General features: G+C 39.7%; 2 protein-coding genes and 7 non-coding genes across 12 annotated transcripts; 4 read left to right on the top strand and 5 right to left on the bottom strand.

Annotated features, from left to right (window-relative positions):
• Positions 1–122: 122 nt before the first annotated feature.
• LOC6499964 (transmembrane protein 192) lies at positions 123–1,799 on the top strand. The gene is made up of 4 exons (XM_001953513.4): positions 123–364; positions 629–761; positions 832–1,108; positions 1,320–1,799. The coding sequence occupies exons 1-4, from the start codon at positions 222–224 to the stop codon at positions 1,547–1,549; spliced, it is 783 nt and encodes a 260-aa protein (XP_001953549.1). The 5' UTR covers positions 123–221; the 3' UTR covers positions 1,550–1,799.
• Positions 1,585–21,289, bottom strand: LOC6500606. Of its 4 annotated transcripts, XM_014911156.3 has the most exons (8): positions 20,647–21,289; positions 17,609–17,665; positions 9,736–9,751; positions 5,892–9,680; positions 5,719–5,838; positions 2,190–2,447; positions 1,939–2,130; positions 1,585–1,879 (listed from the first exon to the last, which is right to left on the bottom strand). In XM_014911156.3, the coding sequence occupies exons 1-8, from the start codon at positions 20,787–20,789 to the stop codon at positions 1,808–1,810; spliced, it is 4,647 nt and encodes a 1,548-aa protein (XP_014766642.1). In that variant the 5' UTR covers positions 20,790–21,289; the 3' UTR covers positions 1,585–1,807. The 4 variants fall into 4 exon arrangements, with proteins under 4 accessions (XP_014766642.1, XP_001953548.2, XP_032306087.1 ...); XM_001953512.4 differs by lacking the exon at positions 17,609–17,665; XM_032450196.2 differs by lacking the exons at positions 17,609–17,665; positions 20,647–21,289 and adding an exon at positions 14,691–14,786.
• Positions 2,562–2,634, bottom strand: Trnaa-agc. The gene has a single exon. It is a non-coding gene; the product is annotated as a tRNA-Ala (tRNA).
• Trnaa-agc lies at positions 11,786–11,858 on the top strand. The gene has a single exon. It is a non-coding gene; the product is annotated as a tRNA-Ala (tRNA).
• On the bottom strand, positions 12,775–12,847 carry Trnaa-agc. The gene has a single exon. It is a non-coding gene; the product is annotated as a tRNA-Ala (tRNA).
• Positions 21,290–22,244: 955 nt separating the features above from the next.
• On the top strand, positions 22,245–22,317 carry Trnaa-agc. Its single transcript has one exon. It is a non-coding gene; the product is annotated as a tRNA-Ala (tRNA).
• Positions 22,318–22,511: 194 nt separating this feature from the next.
• On the bottom strand, positions 22,512–22,584 carry Trnaa-agc. Its single transcript has one exon. It is a non-coding gene; the product is annotated as a tRNA-Ala (tRNA).
• Positions 22,585–23,207: 623 nt separating this feature from the next.
• Positions 23,208–23,279, bottom strand: Trnap-ugg. Its single transcript has one exon. It is a non-coding gene; the product is annotated as a tRNA-Pro (tRNA).
• A 232-nt stretch (positions 23,280–23,511) lies between these two features.
• On the top strand, positions 23,512–23,584 carry Trnaa-agc. Its single transcript has one exon. It is a non-coding gene; the product is annotated as a tRNA-Ala (tRNA).
• The last annotated feature ends 803 nt before the right edge of the window (positions 23,585–24,387 follow it).

Below are 24,387 nucleotides of genomic sequence, written 5' to 3'. Positions count from 1 at the left end.
TCTCGAAATCTATTTAGTTTTTTGTTTTAATTATAATTAGGTTTAATTAAATTTCAAATGATAACAGCCAGTCCAGGGGACAGTGTTGGAAAGTAGTATATGACTTATCGATATAAGGTGGCATGAGTTGGCAGCTCCGCCCAAGCCGACAACAAACAAAACAAAGCAAAAGAGAAAAACAACAAACTTTCTGTGAAATTACGCATTGTTGCGACTCATAAATGGATCATCAAGCAACAGGCGGAGGTGCTGTGCACCCGGGCGTATCGCCGGTACACCTACAGGACACCGACCAACTGCTCGATCCTGTACTGTTCTCAAACGACAATGGAAGTTTCAAGCTAAAAACAGTGCCTGCATTTAGGTGAGTCTACATATGTGGGCAACGGGTTAATGTTGGTATAGGCCATATAGTATAGAGGAATAAAGAGCTCGGATGACTCCACAGGCGGAGGCCGTGATTCATCCAAAATATTAAAAAAGGCTGAAGACTACATGTCATTATAACTTAGCTAGATAATTTTGAACAATTGATGCGACAAATTACTTTACATTGATTCATATGCAATATGTTTTATCCTTTTAAATTCCATTTTAATGTTTAACTTTCTTCTGGTTTTCCCCATAGCCTGCATTTGTTAATCTCCACGGCAATTTCAATAATTGGCATCGTTTTGGCAGCCTCTTATCCTGCAGAGAAACGCTGCGATGCGTACTTCATAATGCTCTACTTACGTGCTACATTCTGGGTCATCACATATGTAAGCTATCAATGGCATTCAGACTATCTCATCTACGACCTGCCCCAATGACGATTTACGTTCATTTTAGCTCTTCGACCACTTTGTGAAGATACAGCACAATAATCTGCGCATGAATGGCTATCACGACTTTCATCGCGAGACGAACATGCAGAAGGGCATTCCACTGCAACTGGTATCTCTCTGGAACTCGGCTCTTCTAGCTGTCCAGGCGCTCATTCATCATTATTATGGAGAAAACTTCTGGGAACATTGCGCCGCAGGATGGCTGTCACCAGTTAGTTATGTGACAGCCTTTACTGTGGCTGAGAACCTGGTGCTAACTGTTACTCACTCATTTTATATAGGTAAGAACTACTACTAACTAAAATACTGTTCTTGGCATTCCATCAAAAATGGTCTAATTAGTCATATATAGTCAAAGGGTCCAATGAGAATGCTTAGTCATTTATTTGAAATCCTTTGTTCTTTACCTTTCAATAATAATCCATTAGTTCAAGTTCAAAACTAAGCTTAAAACATGGTCCTTTTATATGATTGTATTTATTCTCATTTTAGACAAAGTGCGAAAATTTAACAACGCAAAGCTTGTCCCAGATGTTCTTCGTGGTACTGATCGTGCCGGCGGTTCATTGGGTCTCATGCAACCTGGAGGCGACACTACTGAGCTCCTGGAGAAGCAGGCCGACCTTATTGCCTACCTGCGTGACCACACGCACAAGCTCAACCAGAAACTGCATCAAATGCAGACCAATGTGCGACCAGTGCGGGCTCCCCAAATTCCTTAAAGACCACTCAATATAAATATATATACGTATTATCATATTTTTACTAGAAGTTCTCATTTTATTTTTGATTACAATTACGACGAAGAAATAATCTTCAAAGAATATCAATTGGACAAAAAAAATGTAAAATCCAACTGTATATACAGAGAACATAATACTTAATCAATGGTCAACGATTAAGTTCATTGTATTATATTATAAAAACAAGTGCGTGTAAAATTGTTAAATTAAAATCGATTTGCAATAATAATGATCTTTTCACTGGCAATTAACCAAATATTCGGGCACTTCCAGAATCTGTAAATTATTATCTTTCGAAGACGTCACTATCTGAAAAGTAAACGAATATGTTAGTTGAAAGTAATTTTATTTGTGGACTATTTGCTTACTTTGTCGCCTGCAACGATTAGGGCTAAAATCAAACGACCAGCCCCTTTAAAGCTACCCACTCGTGTTCCAGCAATTTTGTCTAGGACGTAAATAAAGCCATCATAGCATCCAACCAACAAATAACGATCCTCGTACGAGGCCATAGACACAGCACCGTTGCCACATTTGAACTTTGTTATCAAGTTGCCAGTCTAAAAAACGTATTAAAATTTAAAAAAATGTTATAACAGGGAGTTACTAAAGTACTTACAGCAAACTCAAATTGGAAAATCTCATTCTTCTGCGTGCCGCAGTAGATGTAGCTATCGCTCAAAAGGAGACTATACACATTGAGGCCCTCGGGAATTTCAAGTCGCCTCAGAAGCAATCCGCTGCCAGCATCGTGCATATGAACAAAGTTGCCTTTGCATCCGATCAAAAGGATTTTTCGGATACCCTCCTTTGTGGCTTTCACTGCGATTATCGATTGGCCGGTGGAGAGCAAAGGATTGTCTATCATTTTATTGGTCTGCAATAAGTATAGAAATTATTTTTAAAAATTTCTCAAGATTATCAAATCTTAAATAACACCTTAAAACAAAATCATATATTTAAAAAATATATATATATTTAAAAAATCATTTGGAGATGCGGGGTATCGATCCCCGTACCTCTCACATGCTAAGCGAGCGCTCTACCATCTGAGCTACATCCCCGTCGTGATTTGGCCATTTTTATTGGCCTTTACAATTTTCGACTGATATTAAATGTCTTGGTTTCGGAACCTAACTGGTTCATTTAAATTCCCAAAGTGCATTGTCATGCGTTTCACGTTTATGAATCCAGAGCCGAAAGGAAATGGTCAACAGAAATTAATGCCTAGTGTGTATTTTTGATATTTTTATAAATAGACATAGTATACGTTGCTTAGATATATTTATCTATACAATATATATGCATTTGTTTATACCTTTAAATTTGTATGATAAGATAAACAAGTAATCTGCGTAATTATTTTTTAATTTTTGCGATAGTGGGGTGATTTTAAAGCCATAAGCTCACTGTTTTCTATTATAAAATGAGATTTTTAATTTATTTGAAAAACATTACTCATACGCCATGTTGACATAAACTTTTTAAATTACTTAGATATTTGTTATCATGGTTTCTGATCATAATCATAATCATAAAAAATAATAAAAGAGACACAGTTGGCTTTAAATAGACAGAAAATGGGAATGCTTCAAAATAATATTAACTTATTGGCGTACAGTGCGTATGAGTGATTTTCACAGGAACTTTAAAAACAATTAATATTCTTAAATCCTAAAAAAGGCGTTTTATTCCCTATTCATAGAAAATGTTATCATTTTAATGACTAAAAGACAAAAACAAAGTCTTTTGCTGCCAAGTTTGTGAGAAATGTCTAGATTATCCCAAAAAGTATGCAACATTCTTTAGAAATTCAAAGTGCATCTGGAATACGCCATTAAAAATGTTCATTAAAACTTTTACATTTCTTTAGGGCCAGCATAGTTAAAAAGGGGGAAAAAAACTAAACTATTTCAATCAAAGGAGCTCTAACCAAATAGAGGAGGTGTCCATTCCATGATAGATAGATTCAGGACCCCTAGTCCTGAACTAATAAAATGTACAGGAAATGGGAGGAGATGAAGAAATGTAGTGCACTTTTATGTACCGTTATGTTCTTAGCTATTCGGCAAGATGGCGGAGCAGAAAAAAAATAATACAAATAAATCGCTTTTGGGAAATTAAATGCGGCGCAGCGGGAGTGGCAGTGGGAATGTGTTTATTTAGTGGTTGTGTGGGTTGCAGGTTGCAACCCAGGATGCATGCACCCGGCAGGGTATCTTCATTGCCACACCCACCCATCTATGTATGCAATTTGCCACAAGAGAACAACAATAGAAAATGCCATATAAACACGAAAAAGAGTTACAGTTACTTACGGGCCACATAACGGTAAAAACAACCAACCCGATTTTGGCCAAAGCAGCCAATGAGAAAACGGTACGAGCACACCCATACTCTGGCACACTAAAACACACCAACAACACAACCCATAGACAAGGCGTCAGTTTCCAGAAACACAACACAACAAAACAGGAGCCAACCAGCAAGAAAAGCCCACGCCACAACAACAACAAAAACAGGACTTGGCCAAAAGAGCGAGAGTGCGATAGAAAAAGAGAGAGAGAGAGAGAGAGAGCGAGGGAGAAGCAACAGGCACAAGGACAATTCCAATTGCAGCTCCTTGGAAGGCTCTCCTACTTGCAGCCAGCCGAGCGCCAAAAAGAGAGGCCAAGTGCGAGCTGAGAAGAGCGCAGCCTCGTTGCGAAAAAGTCGGAGAGCTTCGTCGTGTGGGGGAGGCAACTCGGCGGCTTCTATTTTATTTAAAATTGTTTTGGGTAAATAGCATATAAACATTTTATTTGCTGCTGCCAAAAAAATAAAACTAACGAATGGCAGTAACTACTATATGCATCTAACGGTAAACTGCAGGCGCAAGTCATGCGCAGTGCAGTGTGGGAGCGGGAGAGTGAGTGCCGGCAAAATATACTGTTAACTAAACAGGCACACATAAAAACTTAAATAAACAACAATAGAGAGCTTTGAATGGAGGGAGGGAGGAGAGCAGTAGCAGGAGGAGCAGAAAAGGAATATCCTTTTTCTCCGGAAATGAGTGCGCAAGCGAGACAGCATGCTGGCACTGCAAATGCAGTTTGCTGTTGTTTGTTGAAACTAACCCCCAGGCTCAGTGCTATGTACGAGGGCTATATACTCCCAGCCGTTTTCGTCGACCAAACAACGTGCAGCAAACAGTTCAAAATAAAACACAAAACAGCAGCCAAAGCAAAATATCAAGCAATAGCAGCAAGGCAGCTGGCCAGCCCAAAACTGCAATACCAGAACCAGCACCAGCACCGCCCCCTATGTGCACCGTTAAATGTCTACGTGCTAAGTGTGGGGCGTGGCATCTTCGCATATTTACCAACTACCCGAAAGCTCCAGACTGCACCTACCAAGCCAGGATGCTGGCATAGATGCCTCCTACACTATTTTTTGGGCTATGGGGGGTACAGTCGCCTCCCCCTAAAATACAATTGCATGTACAGTTGCCATCACAGCTAACTAGCTTGAATAAAAAACTGTACTCTTTAATATTTTTTTTTAAATAAATTTTTAAGACCAATAACTGCAGTATTGGGGAGTCTGAGTTATCAGCACGTCGCAGCCATAAATCGAATTTCTGCCAGAATTAAGACTTATAGCTTAGCTCCCTTCTACCCTCCACGTGAAATATTCTAATGAAGTATCTGCCCGGCACCGTAGTACTCCCTTGTACTATCATCCAATTTGTTAAATTCGCGAGAGCAAATACAAAAAAATAAAGGAAAAATAAATTCGATTTGATTTCCATTGTCTAGACATTCGTTTTTTGGCTCCGCTCATTGCCAATTCGTTAACTTCTGCTGGTGCTGGCACTTGGGGCAAGGTAAGGACTCGTATCCAGTGCCAGGACTCGCTTGTGGCTGTCCTTTTGGCAGTCGCAGTTCAATATTTTAATTGAAATTGTTCAAGTATTTGTTTGACAGCTAAATATTTAATGAGTGAAATTAAGTGGCGGGAATATATTGAGAGATAAATTGATAAATTCACATACAAGAGTTGAAATTAATTGCAAAAGGTATGGGTATTTGGAATGGGTTTTTACAAGATACATCTACTTTTAAGCAAAGATATATTAGTAGAGATATTTTTAGTAAAAGATAACTCACCACAACATTGTATGAAAAGATATTCCCCCAACGACTGCCAATAAATGCAGCTCCCCAAGCCACATCAATGGATTGAAGAGGTTCTTTGAAATAAGTAGTTTGCAGGACTCGTTCCAGTTTCTATAAAATAAACATTGTTTTTTTGAAATATCATAGTATTTGAAATAACTTACATCCACTGCTGATTTCTTGAGAAAGCCATCCAAGGACGTGGTGTACAGGAGAGACTCCTCCTCGCACAAGTACATATTCGTAATGGCCTCACTGTGCTTGGTGATCTTTCGCTCCAGTTTGTGGGTGACTAGATGGAACAAATAGATGTCGCCGTCTTCGGATGCGGCTATCACATACTTCTTGTGTATCCTGATCTGGGTGATGGGGCTGGTGACATTGTGAAGCTTTCCCTTTGATATGTTTCCCACTTTATATTCGTTTGTATGCGGGTTGTGCTTTCGACACCGTTCAGGTGGCGGAGGTGGGGGCTTGGATGGATCGGGTCCATGGGGAATATCGTAGGATAGCCGGCGAATGGGTTCAGGTGGAGGTGGAGGCGGTGGAAGCGGTGGTATAGTTCTCCCATTGGCTTTAGGCTTCCTAACTTGAGATTGCTTGGGTTTGGTAGCGGGGGGTATATCCTCTGTACTCTTCGGGCTAGACTCTTCCAGTTCCAGTCTAGCTTTGGTATTGGATTCATTCGAACCTTTGTTTCTCTTGGCCTTCTCAGAGATCTCTTTCTGCAATTGAGCCTTCAGTTCCTTCGACTTGGTCTTGGGTATCCTTTTCTTCTGAAGCTTACGAACTTTGGATAAGGCCTTGGGTTTTTGCGTTTTACTTCTGGTTCGTTTGGCGATTGCATTTTTGGATGTAACACTCTTGGGGCTTTTCCTTTTGGACTCCCTCGTCGGTGAGGGTGGTGGGGTTTTCGGTGCTGGAGGTGCTTCTGTTGGCGGCCGACTCCTGGCAATTATCGAATTGAGCAACATAGACCTCCGAGTTTGTAGTTCCAAGCTAAGCATCTCCAGGTCCGACTTCTCCTTTTGAAACTTCATAATCATTTCCTCCAGGAAGGTTCGGCGGTTCAGGTTCTCCAGCAAGCGACGGTCTATCTCATTGATTTGACCCACTTGGTCGGAGAGTTCCATTGAATCGATCGCAACGCCCGGCAGAGGATAGCCGAAGCTAGAAGGAGTACTCGAAGCAATCTGATGAAGGCTGGAATCTGTGGCCAAAAATGGCAGCCCCACGGGGAATGGCGTAATACTTTGGTGAACGGGGAACTGCAAGGCAGGATTTGGGAAAGGAACCAAAGAAGGAGAACTGTTATGAAGTGGATTTAATGCAGGAGGAGTCCGATGCACTGGTGGCTCAATCATTTGGGATGTGTTCGGGGTAGCCTTAACCTCTCCAGAGGCATTATCCTGGCTGCTCTCCTCCTGTCCCCGCAGACGCTGCTTCTGCAGATTGACGACGCTCACAATCTCCCGGATGAGAAACTCCATGGCCTGCTGGTTGTCAGCGGCCTTCAGATTCCTCTGGATGTTGGCCACCTCGATCTTGCTGAAGGTGCGGCTGTTGTGCTCGGAGCTGGTCACGACGCAGGATATGAAGTGGAGTCGGCTCTGTAAACTACTCGAGTGTTTGCGACTGTAACTCTCCGAAAGAGACGCCCGAAGATTCGGCAGGATTAGCTTTTCGAAGCTATCTACCACGTTATCCGCCATGCTTTGTAGTTTTAGTTTCAACCGCTTTTTCTCATAATCTGAGACATCATTAAGGTTATTGATGGCAGGTGTCATTGGTGCTAATTCTCTCAACTCTAATTCCTCAATCTCCTCTGTCTCATCTTCGAGTCTATCCACTTCCATGCCAGCTTCAGAGTTATCTTCCGAGTTTGTAGAAACTTTTCTTTCGTCCTTAAAACTATTGAAGGCAAGTGTCGGTGGTGTTGGTTCTTGTAATTCCTCAAGCTCACTGGATGGGCTCTCCACTATCTCAGCTTCAAGCTCATCCTCCTCCATGGAAACTTCTTCCACCTCGTCTTCCTCATCACCTGAGGAGCTAAGTAGATCTATTACATCTTCCGGTACTATAACTTCAATTACTGGAGAGCTACTGGAATCCCTTTTAATTTCCATTCGAGAGGGTAGCATATTTTCTTGGACAGTTGATACCTCTTCGTTTTCAAAACATTCATTCAAAATGGCTTGTGGCTGATTTTGGACTTCGGGACTTGTTTCTATACTTAATATTTCATTAACTTCTTGAGAGGTTTGGATTGGCAATTGGCTAACTGATTGCTTACTTTGGCTCTCAATACTAGGACTGATAGAAATCATTCCACCCGGCGGAGTTGGCAGCAATGGAGGACGATGTTTTTCTGCTAAAACCTCAGATCCTTTGGTCGACTTTGAAGGAATCCTATTTGGACTTATATTGCTGAAAGTCTCTGTATTGTTGACCTCATGTTTTGATTTTTTTTTTAATGTCGGGACTTTGGGATCTTCTTCCCTCATCTCTGTTTTCCCAGGATCCTTGTTCTTAGTTGAGTTATTATTTTCGGCTGGTGTTTTGCCTTTTATTAATTTGGAGCCTTCTATTTCTTTTTTTTGATCGCCATCACTTTTCCTTACACTTTCGCTTCGATTATTATCCTTCAAAAGTTCTGTAGACTCTTTGGTATTATTACTGAAACCTTTCATAATTTTATCGTTGCTGAGATCCTTTGAACTTTTCGGATTATCATCCTTTTCTGCAGATTTGTGAGATTTAATTTCCTTGCAACTTTCTGTCACGCTTCCTTGAAGGACATCCTTGGCGTTTGGCACTTCTTTTTTGATTTCTTTACTTGGAATAGAAACATCTTCTGAAATTTTAATGCCAAAACACTTTTCGATCTCCTGCAAAAGTTGCTCTGGCAATTTAATGGCGTCTACGATTTCGTCTTCTACGAGGTCCTTTGCAGGACTATCTTTGGGCTGATCCAGCTCAATGGCTTTAAGCTGTCGCCGGATTTCATCTCGCAAACGCCGCCGGGCCTGGAGTTTCAAGTGCTCGTCGTAGATCGTATCACTATTATTGATTATGTACTTGAGACTCTCCTTGTCTAGGCTGGCTATGCGCTTATTGATGCTGGCCTCCTGCTCACTCCTGGAAGGATTGTTGGCTATACTTATCCCCTGATTGCAGCTGACAGTTCGTCGGCGGTTTTTTAAGTTGGGCTTGATGGCCAGGCGACTAGGACTGGCAGTGGCAGCAAAAGGTGATGTCGGAGCTTGCCGATCGGGTTGTCCCTGATTGAAGTTTTTCTCCTTGGTGACTGCTAGGATTTCCTGTTTCAGTAGTTGCGTCAAAGGACGAACCTGAATTAGGGAAGAGGGTTCTGTTGGGGGACTCCCACTGCTTAGATTGAGATTTTGATCACTTGGCTTATGGCTAGAAGGCTTTTCAACGGGGCTGGTTGTTTTCTGCTCAGCTTTAGAAGCTGTTGGGGCTTTACTGGAAGGCTTTGAAATATCCTCCAACCTTTCTGCTTTCTCGGCATCAGCTCTACGCTCTTTGAGAGCAATGTCATTAGGATCTGGTTGTGGTTCGGTTCTATCCAGAACCAGACTACTATCAGCTTTAGAAGCTTTATTGTTTTCACTCGGCTCTTGTCTATGACTGCTGTGCCGATGAAAACTACTCTCGTTTCTTAACGAATCCTTATGATAGTTATCTTCGCTCTGCCTAAGGTTGTAGCGCCGTTCCCTATACCGATCATCTCTATACCTGCCCGGACTCCTTTCTCTATTTGAATTATTGGAATAATGGTAATCAGTTCTCTTTGGATAATCTCTCTCCTGGCGATCTGGGTGTGAATTGTGATTATGCGAGCTATACTTATCGAATTGTTCCCGATTTCTGTAGCTTGATTGGTAGCCTCGTTGGTAGGGAGAACTCCGCTCCGAATACTTATTGTTCCACTGAAATTTTACACTAAAATGTAATTCTGAAAAAAGAATGCGTTCTTGGACTTACCACTCTGTGCGGACCACTGAAAAATAAAAAAAAAAAAGAATATTGTAATTTGCTAATTAATTAAGATTATATGCGGTACAGTAATCTAACTAGGCTGAGCCACCAAAAAGGTGAAAAGTTTTGCAAACAATAAAGGAATAATTAATGTAATCAAGCAACGTGCTCAAAAGTTCCTTGCCAACTTCGTGGCACGTAAGACCCAGTCGAGAAATGAAAGAAGGCTGCTGCATTAATTTAACAGATTTAAAATTTATAACCACAGAACCTCTGACCCCATCCGCAGGTCCTGCTTTCCACTTGCTATTTGTGTATGCAAAGGTGCGAATTTCTCAGGGCCTTTGTTTTATTTTTTCCTCTCGAAAAAATCTCGTTAAGGAATGCTAAAATATACAACCACAAATCTTAGCAGTTGCCTTTTTTTGTTAATGTCATTTGTAACATGGACTAATTAAAAATTTAAAAGAAAGTTGGAGGGCTGGGACTCCCAGTCAGTTTGGATTTAAAGTCGAGCCATGAGACTTATAACATTTAATCGTTTTAATAAACTTGTTTAAGGCAATAGCTTTTCAAAGTTCAGAAATAGAGATACCTTCGCAGGACAACCTGAGGTGTAAGTACATTTCCATTGAAAGTACTACCCACACATTTAACTTGATATGTTTTGGGCTTTAATTAAAACCAAACAAAACAGCACGCTTCTTGTCAACGCCAAAAAACAAGGAGTAAAAGTTGAAAATTACCTCAAGCTGTTGCACATTGAGCTGAGAAGGGAAGCCGAAGAACCCTTCAAGTCATCCCACTAATTGTTAAAGCTCCTTCCTCCCCAGATCCTGATTCGTCCTTGTTGTTGTTTATCGGGGAAACATTGTGAAAACATGTGGGGAGCGTGGCTGCGCTTAAAAACACATTACAAGTACAAGACAATTAGTTTGTCTCATATAATGCGGAGGAGGGGTTGGGATTTTCTCCCCCCCAAAAGACAAATTTTGTTTCCACTGGCAAGAGTTAAACGTTTTCATATTTATGAGGCTCGTAAAACTCAATGATATACAAAATTAATGACAAAAACGTAGCAAGTGGCACTTCTCTCTGGCGAATCGTAAAAGAAATGCTACCTCAGAAACTTTTCTCCGCATTTACCTGCCAGCGGAACGAAATCAGGAAAGTCCTGGGGAAACGGGGCAGAAAGTTATTCAGGCGTCTTGTAATTTTAATTTCAAGACAGTCTGTGCCTTTTTAGTTGCTCCCTCAACAAAGTATTTGAGTTTTGGGCCACAACTCATTCCAAGTCCACTTCTTTTTCGGTTTTTTTAGCCTGTCTATCTCGGAGTGTCACGTACAATTTTTGTTCCTTTTTTAATTGACTTTGCCTGGGAAAAGTTTATTAGTTGAGGGGCGACTTTCTGGCTTGATTTGAGCAGTAGGTGCTTTCTTGTAAACGTGCATTCTTCCTGCTCATTAGAAAGGACTTGTCACATACGCCACCGTGACTTTGTGGACTTTTTCCGTTTCCGGTTCCCGATAAGGAACCTCTTTGCTGTTGTTTGCTTAGGGTTTCGGTCGTAGGACGGGCCAGGACATCACGAAGTAACATCCTTTTTCACTCATCACTGCATACATTGCGCAAAGTTTATTTTTTCTTTCCGCTATGCGTTATGAATATTAATTTTTTGCTGGAAATTCGTAGCATGACTGAAGAAGGGAAGTAAGATTTGTTTGGGTTTCCAAAGAATAAGGTCTTTCGAGGCCTTTCCTCATTGTTACTGATGGATCAAATATAAAAAATTTCTTTAAAATAATAGAGTCTATATAAAATTAGACACCCCTTCTCTTGGACTACGCCACTGCTTCTACTCGAAGAGTGGACATGGTTTTCAAATGCCACACCCAAGCTGGCGCTAAGCTGCAAACCAGTTCAGACCTGGCCCACGAAACTGTAACCAGGTCACTAAATGACTTGCATACCAATTTATATAAACTACAGGTAATTGTCCAGAGGTAAGTGAAACAAGCTACTGATATTTCAACGTTATTCAATGAAATCCAAGAAGGGGATGTAGCTCAGATGGTAGAGCGCTCGCTTAGCATGTGAGAGGTACGGGGATCGATACCCCGCATCTCCAGAACGATTTTTTGTTCTTTTTACAAAACAAAACTGCAAGCCTGGCAATAAAGCACTTAAAACAATTAAAAATATGGAAATAAATACATAAATATCCCAACGACATAGAAGTTTCAATGGCTTAACTAGCTTAGTAAGCTGTCAAGGAAGCGGAAAAGTTAGTCCTGGCAAAGAGTGGAAAAACAAAGCCATGCTGGGAACAAACAAAAAAAAATTAAACAAAAGCCTTTTGCCTCATAAATAGCACATCATGTATCATTTACAACACCAGTCCCGGCTACCTTGGCTGCCTGGGGCGTCCTGGGACCGTGTTTTCCGCCCCCTGATAGCCCCAACTCCTGTCGATTCCGAATTCCGACTGTGCTGACTGTTCTGACTGCTGTGGCTGTCTGGTTAATTGCTGGCAAAGTTCTCAACGATGCAGGCAAGTAAACAAACATTGGCATATTGTGCTGATTTATGTGCGACAATGTGTTGTGCAGCCTTCAGCCTTTGGGCTACACTTGGAAAATGAGGGATAAACTAATAGGAAATATTAAATAAAACTAAAGGTGAAATCACCTTAAAACTTTGTAGTTCCAATAGAACAGTCTTAGAATAGAACTGCAGGCTGATTCATCCTACCATCTCTTAATAAAAAATTGAATTTTTTCGAGTGTTAAGATGTGATGAGGGCGAAAATCAAATTACGCATCTTGATTGTCGACATGGGGGCGGCATTTGAGGGATGCAAGCACCCGAGTGTGGGCCCGTGGATAATTCTCGCTATCCATCTACAAAGCAACCTTTGAATATTCATTAGTGGCAACTTCTTCCTTAACATAAGCCCCAGAATATAAAAGACAAAACTGCCGACGTCTGCATATTCTTCTCTGAGCAAAACAACAAAAAAAAAAGGGAAATAATCCCAATCCAATTGGAGATGCGGGGTATCGATCCCCGTACCTCTCACATGCTAAGCGAGCGCTCTACCATCTGAGCTACATCCCCTTCCGAATGCAAGGCGGCCCAAGTGGCCGAAAAAGGTGTTGGCCAAAGTGCAAGACAAGCTAAATTAACATTTGGCCAAAAGCAAGTTGTGGTCAGCAAATGGTAAGCTTTGGTATTTAATTGGACTCTGTCTTTTGGCAAAGTTACAGCGAGATTGGCGGCAAATGGTTTCAAAAGTTGGACGAGACATTTCTATTTTCAGACAAATTCGAAATATTAGAATGTGATCAGATAGTCGCAATATAATATAATATTTTATAGCCTCCTCTCAACATATTCGATTGTAATCCTTGTCATTTATTGCTCATCTAACCAAGACTGCAAACAAAAAAACAAAACCATTTAAAAGTGTCTTAGAGCTTCCCGAAAAGTTTTTCTGAAGCTTCCCGCATAATCAACTCGGGCTGGATTTTTGCAAGGAAGAAGTCCCCATGAAACGGCAAAAGTAAGGAATAACACACAAACAATAAAATATTGAGCACATTAATGTTTAGTCAGACGTAAAATTACTTTTAAGTCTACTTCTAGCTTCGGGCCGGGGACTCTTTTCAGCTACTTGGCAAATTTGGAGACAATGCCAGTGGGATTGGTCCATAAAGACGTTAGATAAACGTTAGATGCATATTTATGATTTGACACTCCAGCAACTCCGGGGAGGATACTTGGCAGGGCTGTCATTTTGCCATCATACTCAATAATGAAGCATTTTTCACTTTTGGCACATTGAAAAATATTTAAAATTGTGGGAGGATGATGCTGCCGATGGGCAACAATAATAAAAGTTTATTCCAGTACTTGGGATTTAATTAAGAAAAAGAAAAAGCACACTTTCCAAACTTTTCAATTGCCAGATGCGACGAAGGCGTCTCGCCTAATCGGATTTGCAGAAGATATTTTTTATGATTATTTCCCAGTTTCCAAAAATTGTTTACGTTAATTAGACTGAAGCTGTGAAGAGTGACAGCAGAAGTGGATAAATTCGATGGGGGGATTTTTTTTTAGTCGATTGGAAATTGTTTTGGAATGGGATTGAAAACGAAGAATACGGCAGAGTTCTTTGGTATTTGATTTTCTAGGGACTTTATTTTTCTATTTAAACTAAACTGACTGTTCTTCACTTTTTAATAATGCCATTCATCCACTAAATTATTAATGTTTTATGCCTGAAATAATTATACTAAACTTTATAACTATCTCTTTGCTATAAACTATTTTATTGGCTGATTAATAAACTCAATCTCAATACACTTATCAAACAATTATATTGTATTCCACCCACAAAAGTTAACTCAATCATAATAATTGGCCTTAATCGCCTGAACTGCCTGGTGCTGCCATACTCGCCATTCGAAGTGTCACTTAATTGTTTATGAATTGCTCTCCCTGTTCGCCAGATGCGTAGGTGAACGTGTGTGTGTGCGTGAAATATAAATCAGCCTGTGGTTAGGCAATGTTTTTTTTTCGTTTATGTTTGTGAGGATGGCAGAACGGAAACGGAAGTTGGTGTGTGGCGGTTATGAGTTTTTCGGCATTTTGTTGGGGTTTATTTTTATAGTTATTATATTTGTCTTTTTTTTTTATGATACAGATTTTTCAAAACAAATATTTTTCTAAGAAAAGCATTGTCAAATTTTCCTATTTCGCATTTTAATGTTGCACCAACCAATATATTATATAATATGCAACGCAGTTGCTGTTGTTTTAGTATTTAATGCCGATGACCGTTAAGACAATAACACACAACACTACACAACACAACACTGCCAAGGATTCGAATAGGAGGAAAAGCAATTGCAGTACATAAACGGCAACAACACAACATGATGGGAGGCAGAGCACTTACACATACCCCATGCTGCAGCGAACGAGCGACGAGCCGAGGATCATAACGGTACATAACACGAAGTCACGGCACGAGAGCTGCAGCAAAACAAAACACAGCACAAAACAATGCAAAATACAGCAACAACAACAGCAAACTAAATACGATGCAGCAGGAGGTGGGAAAATGGGGGCATCCAAGCCCCCCATCCGACCCCCTTTAACCGCCGGCAGAGCGAACGACGAACGAGCGAGCTGGAAAGACCGAGTGCGACTAACAGTAAACAGGCCGAGGACTCCAAGTTCACCGTTGGCCTCCCCCCAGTTTCGGCACGGAGCCGGGCGCCGAGCAAAGTGGAGCTCGAACCATCCACACGCATGCGTTCCAAGGATATATTTTCCTTCAAACCAAATTGTTGTTTTAATAGTTTTTGTTTATAAAATCAAATATTTTTAAAACGATAAAATATTATTTACATTTTTTACTTTATTATTTACTTACTAACAAAAATATTATATAACAAATTTTGTTTTTTTTTAGAGTTGTCTCTTGTTTAAAATCTTTGTTTAAAATAATTGCAAAAAAAAAGTAACATTTTTAGATTAGAATTTTGCACTGGACCCACAGGAATGCTTGTCAGGAGAGCTTTGCATCTCACGAATACCCCCTCCTCGGCACTCGCAGAGAGGGAAGGTGGAAATGAGAGAAAGAGCTAGAATGAAACCTTGCAGAAGAGAGGGAGAGTTTGGAGCAATAAAATAAAATACAAGCAAAACAACATAAAACCCAACAACAACAGTAATAATAACAACAACTGAAACTGCAGCAGCAACAGCACGTGCAATTAATGGCGCTCGCTCTCTATCTCCCTCGCTCGCTCTAGCTTTCTTGGCCTCCCCCACTTTCCATCGTCCTCTTTTGGCGTTGCAATCCAGTTGCCTCTCTGGTTGGCTGTTGCATATTTCTCGGCGCTCGCGTTGGTGTGAGTGTGTTGGCATTTTTGTTTGGTAAACTGCATATACAACAATACAATAAGCAAGACATCTACAGTGGCGGGGGACCTTTACATACGGATATGTATGAATGAAATTCGGCGCATGCTATTTGCGGGCCTTCCTATAAAAGTCAGTTAGGCCATGTGCTCGGGCTCAGTTGGGTATCAACTACCAGAGTCCGGACTTCGAGTTTTACTCCATCTACCAAGAACTTAGTTGCTAAAAACGCAAAAAAAAAAGTCTAAGAAGTTCAGGCCAGAAAAGTTTCAATCGAACCAAGACAAATTTCATTGAGGTTCGCAGCCTTCCGACAGCGACGGCAATTGGGTACGCCCAATATTTTGGACGCGAGTGTTAGCCCCGCGCTTACAAAGGTGAGTAAACGATAATAGTGTGGTGAATTTAAAGGATCTTATAAAAACTTCTTGAAGAAAGTAGTGTTGTGAAAGACTTTATGATTATCAATTTCATTCAAAAGACTTAATATTTATCTAAAAAGTAAACAGAAATTGCATGTATTTGAAGTAGAGACATACAAGATATATCGAAAGAAATATATCTTTACCTTTTCAGATACCAAAACTCAAAAGCAAGTACTATTCTTCAGTGACCACGGCTATTAAAAGGCCGCTCCAACCAGAGTATCACCAACTCCATCGCCAGTCAGTTCGCTTTGTCGAATCTACTGTAAGTAAAGCACCATGTGTACGCCGAATATACTGCAGGTCTCAGGACCTCGACTTCAAGGATACAAAAATGATCTCTTAAAACGGTACAAAACAACTAAATCGAGCCCTATAAGGGCAATATATCAAACCATAGATAAATAATGTCATAACCACCTATCTATAAAAATCCAAACGATATGTAACCAATTTTAGGGCCACTATGTATGCCAATAGTCAATGTATTAGCCATATCTATCAGAGTTTAGAGAACCTTACTTAAACCATCACAAAATAGGGACAATGCATCTACATAGGCAATTTAGTTTGTAAGTTAATCTAAAATTAAATAACATTCACTGTAAGACTCCGAATCCGAACTATAGGGATCAAAGAAAGACAACCTATTCAATTCGTTCGACTATATAACTTTTGATATATCCCGCTGCAAGAGCTAAACATTGGCATGGTCCGCTTGATCCGGGGTTGTGCTCCGCTACCATTATTCGATTCCAACAAAATTATCCGGGACAATGTATAGATGGGTGTCCGAAGTTTCTAAACGCGTTCGCGATGAAATCAATCCAAATGGAGGTCTGGGTCCGGACCCTAGCCGTAATCGCGTTCTACGAGCCGTACGTCATGCGGCAGTCGCCCCTCGCGTCGGTTGGGCGGGTGGTGGGTAACGATTTACTGTTACACGATGGGATGCGTTCGCAAAAAAACAAATGGCGGTTTTCGTGGAGTCTTTTTGGTAGTGTTGGTTAAGAGAATAATTTTCTATAATTGCATGCTGCATGTTTGTGTTGTCTTTGAAGTGATGTTTCTAAAAAATCTTTATTCCCAGTAGTTATTTTATTTTTCTCTAATTACCAGAGTAATTAGTATTACTATTAATTTTTCTTTAAATTTATGCTTTTTTTTATACTTTTTGCTAGGATTTTATTTCTCTTGGAGTCAAAATTCAAAAGTATTTCCCTTCCAGCCTGCGAACAAACCTTGTTAACGCCTGTGGCACTGTCAACTGTGGCGTCCACCCAAGAAATGCATATTTAGTCAAGTGTTAATAATGTGGCTGTCTCGGGGGGATCTACCCATTTTCAGGCCAAGTCCTTACAGTCCGACATTTGGTAAGCCGGGAAAGGTGCAAGCGTGCGTTAAGCCAAGGAGCCCACGCAAGGCAAACAAATACGGGGAAACACAAACAAATGGCGCAAAGGGATAATATAAAAATACAAAAAAAAAAAGGAAAAGTTAAGAAAAATAAAGAAAAACTTGCCTGTAACGGCGGTCGGGCATCCTGGGTTGCGAATTATATTGCATTGACTTCCTCTGCCTGTGGGTGTGAGAAAAAAAAAACATAAATAAAAAATTAAAATAAAAGAAAAAGAGGGAAAGAAAAACGAAATGCATAACTAAACAAGGAGTAGAGGGCACAAGTTGGGGACTGCTGTTAATTTTGTTATTCAAAATGCGCCCTTCCCCAGTTCCCAAGTCCGAGATTTCAAGACAGTTGCGACGTTTATTTATTTCCGCATTTCTGAGGTCCTTTCTTTAATTCTTTATTCGTTGTCTTGGGCTTTCTTTTGTTGTGGGCCTGCTGAGGGTGCGGGAAAGTTGATTTTTATGCTCAGGGCCTGCATTTGAGTTGATAATGAAGGCAGACATTATAAATACACCCCCGCCGCAGATTTTAATTTAGTGGTCTACAATTAAAAGTGATGCATTGGGCGGAGCCAGCCCCCCGTTTAAAGCCAGGTGGCCAATTTGCACACAATAAAAAACGTAAAAGGGAAAGTCACTGTCAATGGCAATCCCGCAGATACAATATACTTTCGTACGTCACGTAGTTTCAGCGTCAATTGCCCAGTTCGGTGATTTTGTTGGCAGGGAAGGGATCCTGAACATTGAACGCACTCACACGGAAATTTCAATGACAGGTCAGAGGCGTTGCAAAATGGGGAATATTGAAAATGGACTGGTTTTTTTGTGGTTTTATTTTTTTACTTTTAAAATCTATCTTCTTTCTAAATGATTTTTTCTAAAGGTGATTTTTAAATTTTTTTCCCCAAGTCCTTATATCCCCTTGACCTACGCTCCTGACAAAAGAAAAGACCAAAAGTATCTCGTGAATGGCTATCCGCAGGCCGTTGGCCACCCACTTGAAAATTTATGTGTTAATTTTAAGGTGCCCGAAGGGAAAAAGCAAAAACATCATCATGGGAGTTGGGGAACTTAAGGAGGATACTTTTTTTCGTTTTTTGTATTGGCCAGCATTTTTCACAAAGTTTTTCCAGGTGCTGCCAGGGTCAGGCGCCTTTGGTGGGTAATAAATGAGCTAATAATAAGTGAAATGTGCTTTTGAGTGACCCTAAACAATTGCTCCAAAGGGGAAGTGGTAGTTGGGAAAAGCGGAAAACCTGGGCAAAGGGGCCTAGCCCGTGGAAATTGCTATGAAATTGGGGTTTTGGGGGGCTGAAAAATGCGCCAAAACGTCGAAAATTCCGTTGGTGACATGAAAAGATTTGTTTATAATTAATTTGTACCTTTTTTTTTACTTTTTTTGTTTAGCATGAAAAATGTGAAGTAAAAAACATGTGACGCTGAAGCATATTAATTAGTTTAATACCTCTGGTCAGAGCCTTCCCATTTCCCTTTCAGTTTTTTGTTGAAAAAATGTTGAAAAAACATGGTATTGTTGAGGTATTTTCATGTATAGAATGGGGGAAATAATGAAAGGGTTTAAAATAGAAGACATTGGAATACCCTTAGGCACTCGATTTGGACATTTATGAGTAGCCAGCATAGACAGCCTCAAAAGGATATATCAACAAGGGGCCAAATAACAAAAGGTATCAGCAGCAAAAGCCACAAAAGACAAGTGTTGATGTGTCGAAGGGAAAAACAACAGCTAAAAAAACGACTGAGTAAAACAGTAGTAGAAAAATGTGAGAAAAAAAGTGGCGAAAAAATTTGTATCCGCTTGTTGAAAATTCCAATCAATTTTTGTTGTTCTTGAGGACGATGAGGGCGACTCATTTGCCGGAAAATTGAGTAGACATGCATATCCGCAGACGAACGGAAATGGTCAAGATGCAGGTTGGTCGGTACAGGCCATCAATTAGACTTTTTTCGATGCGGATGGCAAGCATCTGCGGCTCCTCTTTCGTGGGTCCTTTGTCTTGGCCGATGGAGTCCTGGTGGCCTGTTTGGTTAACAAGATGAAGCTGACAGTGCCGCAGGTTATGGCTAAGGACCAACGTCATTGAGACAAGCTGGTCGGCCGGTCTAACAAACAAACAAACAAACAGTGTCTGTAACTCGAAGTCTCCTTCTCCGCTTCTAAATTTCGGTTTTTGGCAACTTTTGCGGCCTAAATGGAATTTTGCGTTTGCCTAACTGGCAAAAAATTTACCCAAGTAGTTGGGTGGGAAGGTCACATCGGAGCCTCCTCGTAGAGCATGTTCTGATATGTGGAAAAGTCTGGTGTGAATTGAAAATCGAAGTTAATATGCTCCGCAGACTGTGAAACAAATCATTTTCAAGTTGTTAAGGGAAATCGACACGTTTTTGCCATTTTATATTTATTATGAGTATTTTTTGTTCTCGTTTTTTTTTCGGGCCGTTTGCCACCAGATGTTGCCACAACAGTGAGGACATGAAAACCTTATAATTTGATGATATATTATGGGAATATTGTGGATGGATGTGACTTGAAAAGCACGAAAATTTATTATTTGATATTTGTTAATAAAAATTTGACTTAAAAAGTAAACTTTCTTAAATGTTAAAGATGGGAATATACATATATTCCATCATAGCCCCTTGAAGTGGTCGCCCATCAGCGGCCCAGGATACAGGATACAGGCACTTGAATATGCAAAACAGTGCAAAAAATCGTTTAGGTAAGCTATTTAACGAGGCGTCAGGGTAGGAAGCTAAAAAAAATGGCTCGTAAGGCACATTATGTTTATGATATTTTGAAGGAAGCTGGGGGCGCCATAAAATTAGTAAGCTCGTGACTGTCCCGGCCTCATTATCATAACAGAAAATCGCCCAGAAAATCTGTGGATGTTGGCATTTTGGTTGGATTGCATAGAATGTGGCAGAGGGATGAATGTATGGAATATATATGGCTTCTAGCTCGTATGACACAACAACCGCGAAAAGTATGCTGCATTCCCTGCACTGCTATTTTATAAGGAGCCTCTGAAAATAGAGGAAAGTTCCTTTGTATCATTAGGATCCTAGTTTCTAACCTGTCAAATTTGTAAAGAAAAAAACCTTTAGAATAGTGTTTAAAGAATATGCTCTTACCAGTTGCTGGTGTTAGGAGATCCATCAGTTTGCGCTCCTCTATTGCCTCCCCGGCCTGGCCAATTCGCCTGGTCTCCTCCATGATTGTCGGGAGCTGCTCCCAATAGAGGTACCTTTTCCTTTGATTGCTGTGGCCCATTCATGATTGAACAGTCTTAACAGTCTAGTGGCATTGTTGTTGCATTGGTACGAAATGTTTTTGTTTAAGGCATGGAAATCACATTTGGCAAATGGACCGCGATTTCGTTTGTACTGATTGGTGCATTCGTCCTTTTAAACTTTAAACTCACATCACTCTAGGTCCTGAGAACATTTCTGCGTTGTACAAAACGCGTTGCAATTATTATTTTAGACCGAAAGATTGCACAAAAACCAAAATAAATAAAACAAAATAAATTCAGAACAATTTCAGAACAGCTGTTCCTATGCTGCGCTCGAAACTTAAAGTTGCCACATCTTTGGAATCCCGGTTTATTGACATTGTTATCGATGCCACAAATTCCCACTTTGGTTAGAGATTCTGGCGTTTTTTCTACGTCTGACACGTTTTCCCGTATAATTTTAGTTAATTTTATTCAGGATTCGCGTTTCTTTTTTTTATTTTCTCCTAAATTTAGATTGTTATCGATTGTCCCGGTATAAACAGACAGGTGGGGGTGCTGCCACCTCGTTTTAAAGAAAGGCGCGTATTTTGATTGATGGAGAAGTAAATAACATAAAGTAAGTTGTTCGTTTTTTAATAGTTTCGAAAAAAGTTTTTATTCAATCACCCATTACATACTAAAGTGGCATTACATGGCTGAAAACTTGCTTTGAAAATTTCCTTTTACATATTTTCATTTTAATCATTTAATTCCTTCCATGTATTTTACAATAAGAAGCTCATCTCTCCAACATTGTATTGTTAAATATTTAATACGACATTTTCTATCTTAATACAGCTTTTAGTTTAGATTTTTTAATATGTAGATGATTTCAAAAGATTTTTTTTCGTTTTTGGGGTAGATTTTTATTTTCATTGAGTAGCTTTCCATTAAAAAACTTATAAATAGATTTTAGGAACACAATATGTGTGGTGATTTCGTTGTTACTTTTTTCTTGACTTTATGCTAATGTCTTGGCGCTTATTTTTACAAAATTTTTCATTTGCTTCGCAACTTGTATTTACTTTTCTCGACGCTTTTTCATTTCGGTTTGTTTGTGCATCTGGGGTGTTCAGTCCTGGGGAAACCTTATCCGTAATTTCCATAATTATATGCATCAGCTGGCAGGTGACTGAATGGAGAAAACAGAAAAGACGAGACGCGTCAAACAATAAATCCTGGAAAACAATACAAAGGAGCACAGAGATCCATCTGAGTGTGAGTTTGTGTATTCGTTATTTTTATGCCAGACTTGGCCTGCGCCAAAGCGTAAATATTGACAGTTTTTAAATTATTTCAAAGAGAATAAATAAAACCAAAATTATTGCTAAAAAAATAAATAATTGTGTTGTCTTAATGGTGATGTTGGGTTTTTGAATTTCATTTCGCTTTCGATATCGATCCCTTTGAGTGCCCTGCGCCGTCAGAAGTGATTTTAGCCAGCCACGATCACCAGGGGATGTAGCTCAGATGGTAGAGCGCTCGCTTAGCATGTGAGAGGTACGGGGATCGATACCCCGCATCTCCAATTTGGAATTATTATTTTTTATTATTTTATAATTTTTATCAATTTACATTATTTATTTTAAATTAACAAAAACAAGTATTTTTAAAGAAGAAAAAGTCTTTTGTTGCGATAAATATTTTTTGTTCGAAAAAAAAGGTTAAGACTATTTAGAAGGAACTATAAATAATTAGGAAAAAATAAAAATAAATCTCAGTTGGAGATGCGGGGTATCGATCCCCGTACCTCTCACATGCTAAGCGAGCGCTCTACCATCTGAGCTACATCCCCGTATAACGGTATCAGATTTTCACTCCTACAAGGATTTAGGGGTAGAGTTGATCACCCATATGCTTATGGTCTAAAAATAGACATATGTATTGCTTACTATTCATGACCATGATCAGTGCCTTTTCGTTTGGTCAACAAAAGACGTTGAAAGAATTCGAAATTTTTAATGCAATGACACAGATTAATTTGACAATTTTATATGGTCGCCAGCCGATTGTGAAAGGCCCTAAGGTTTTATTATTCGAGGTTGAAACTTGTTTGTATAAGATCGGAAATCGAACCAGTTAGTAAAGCAGTGTGTCGCATAGAAACATAATGAATAGTAAAAGCGAAACTGGTTTCAAATTCAAGTTTTTTATTAGAAAGATATCGAAAGTTTATATACTCTAAGGTAAAATAAAAACATCTATGTACACCTTTCATGGGATTTTTTGTATACAGTCAGATAAGAATAACAATGATAATACAATTTCACATTACTTAAATATTTTTTTTTTTTTATATGCGGCGTTTAAAAATGTTTGAATAATTTTTCAATAAATCTATAAGTAGAAAACTGAATTTTTCTAAATAACAAAATAATAGTTTACTTTTTAAATAAATAAATACAAAAAAATTAATCCGGGCTCAACCGGGATTTGAACCCGGGACCTCTCGCACCCAAAGCGAGAATCATACCCCTAGACCATTGAGCCGCTTGATTTTGTCGTGGCGAAATAGCCCAATTGAGCGACCGATAGCACACATTTTCTAAAAATAACCACAAAAGGGAAATTTAAATTTATAATGCAACGAACCAGTTTCGATGTTTTTTGTTATCTATTGTTGTCACGTTTTCGACAAGGTAAACTGCATATTTAAGTCACTATTTATAAACCGCAGTGTAGAGAAATTGAAGTAGGCCTCTTGGCCGGCGGAAATGCATAAGGGGATGTAGCTCAGATGGTAGAGCGCTCGCTTAGCATGTGAGAGGTACGGGGATCGATACCCCGCATCTCCATAGGGACTTTTTTATTTTATTTTTTGGAATTTCCATTGCAAATAAGTGTTTAATTTCAAAGCTAAAAAAAAAAAAAAAGAGTAACAAGGATTTTTTTCATACACTTTTGGATGTATTCTTTGAGTTGTATATTTTTATAAAAAAATACACAATACCAGGACAATTTTCCGCATCTTTCGCATCCATCAGCCTAATGGAATAAACGCCTCAGACCCAGTTGGAAAGTTACCGACTCCTGTAACCTGCACAAATATTTAATTATTCATAACTTTAAACAATCACGGCGACGTCAGCATCATCCGTGTAACCCCAGGGTCTAGCCCATCCCCTCACCCTTGCAGGCCTCTCCTTTTACGACTCAACAAACACAATACAAACACACACACTCGCAAAGACAAGGGAAAGGATGCCTAGGGGATTCCCCGCATCCTGCGAACGTTTAGCTGCTGTTTCTGCTGCTACCGCTGATGGTAATAACATTGTCGTAAAATCATGTTTGGCTTATCGTGGGACTCCCGGGACGATGATCCAGGATTTTGGGGAGCACTGCATTTAAATGCCGGCAACGTCGAGAATTGGCGTGAATTATAGTGGCGTAGGTTAAATGCCGTTAGACAGCCACATAAACAGCGAACCCTTTCTGACAGACGATGGGTCCTGCACCAAACGAAATTGGTAGAAGGTCTTAGTCTGCTAAAATTAAATGGCTTTTCTTCGATATGATCAAAATTATTCAATTCAGTATATTCAATTATATTACAATTTTTTCCCAGTGCCTTAACATTTCAAATATAAATAACTTA

Source organism: Drosophila ananassae, chromosome 2L, assembly GCF_017639315.1.
Source record: "Drosophila ananassae strain 14024-0371.13 chromosome 2L, ASM1763931v2, whole genome shotgun sequence".
Lineage (NCBI taxonomy): Eukaryota > Metazoa > Arthropoda > Insecta > Diptera > Drosophilidae > Drosophila > Drosophila ananassae.
This window is presented reverse-complemented; position numbering and strand designations above follow the sequence as displayed.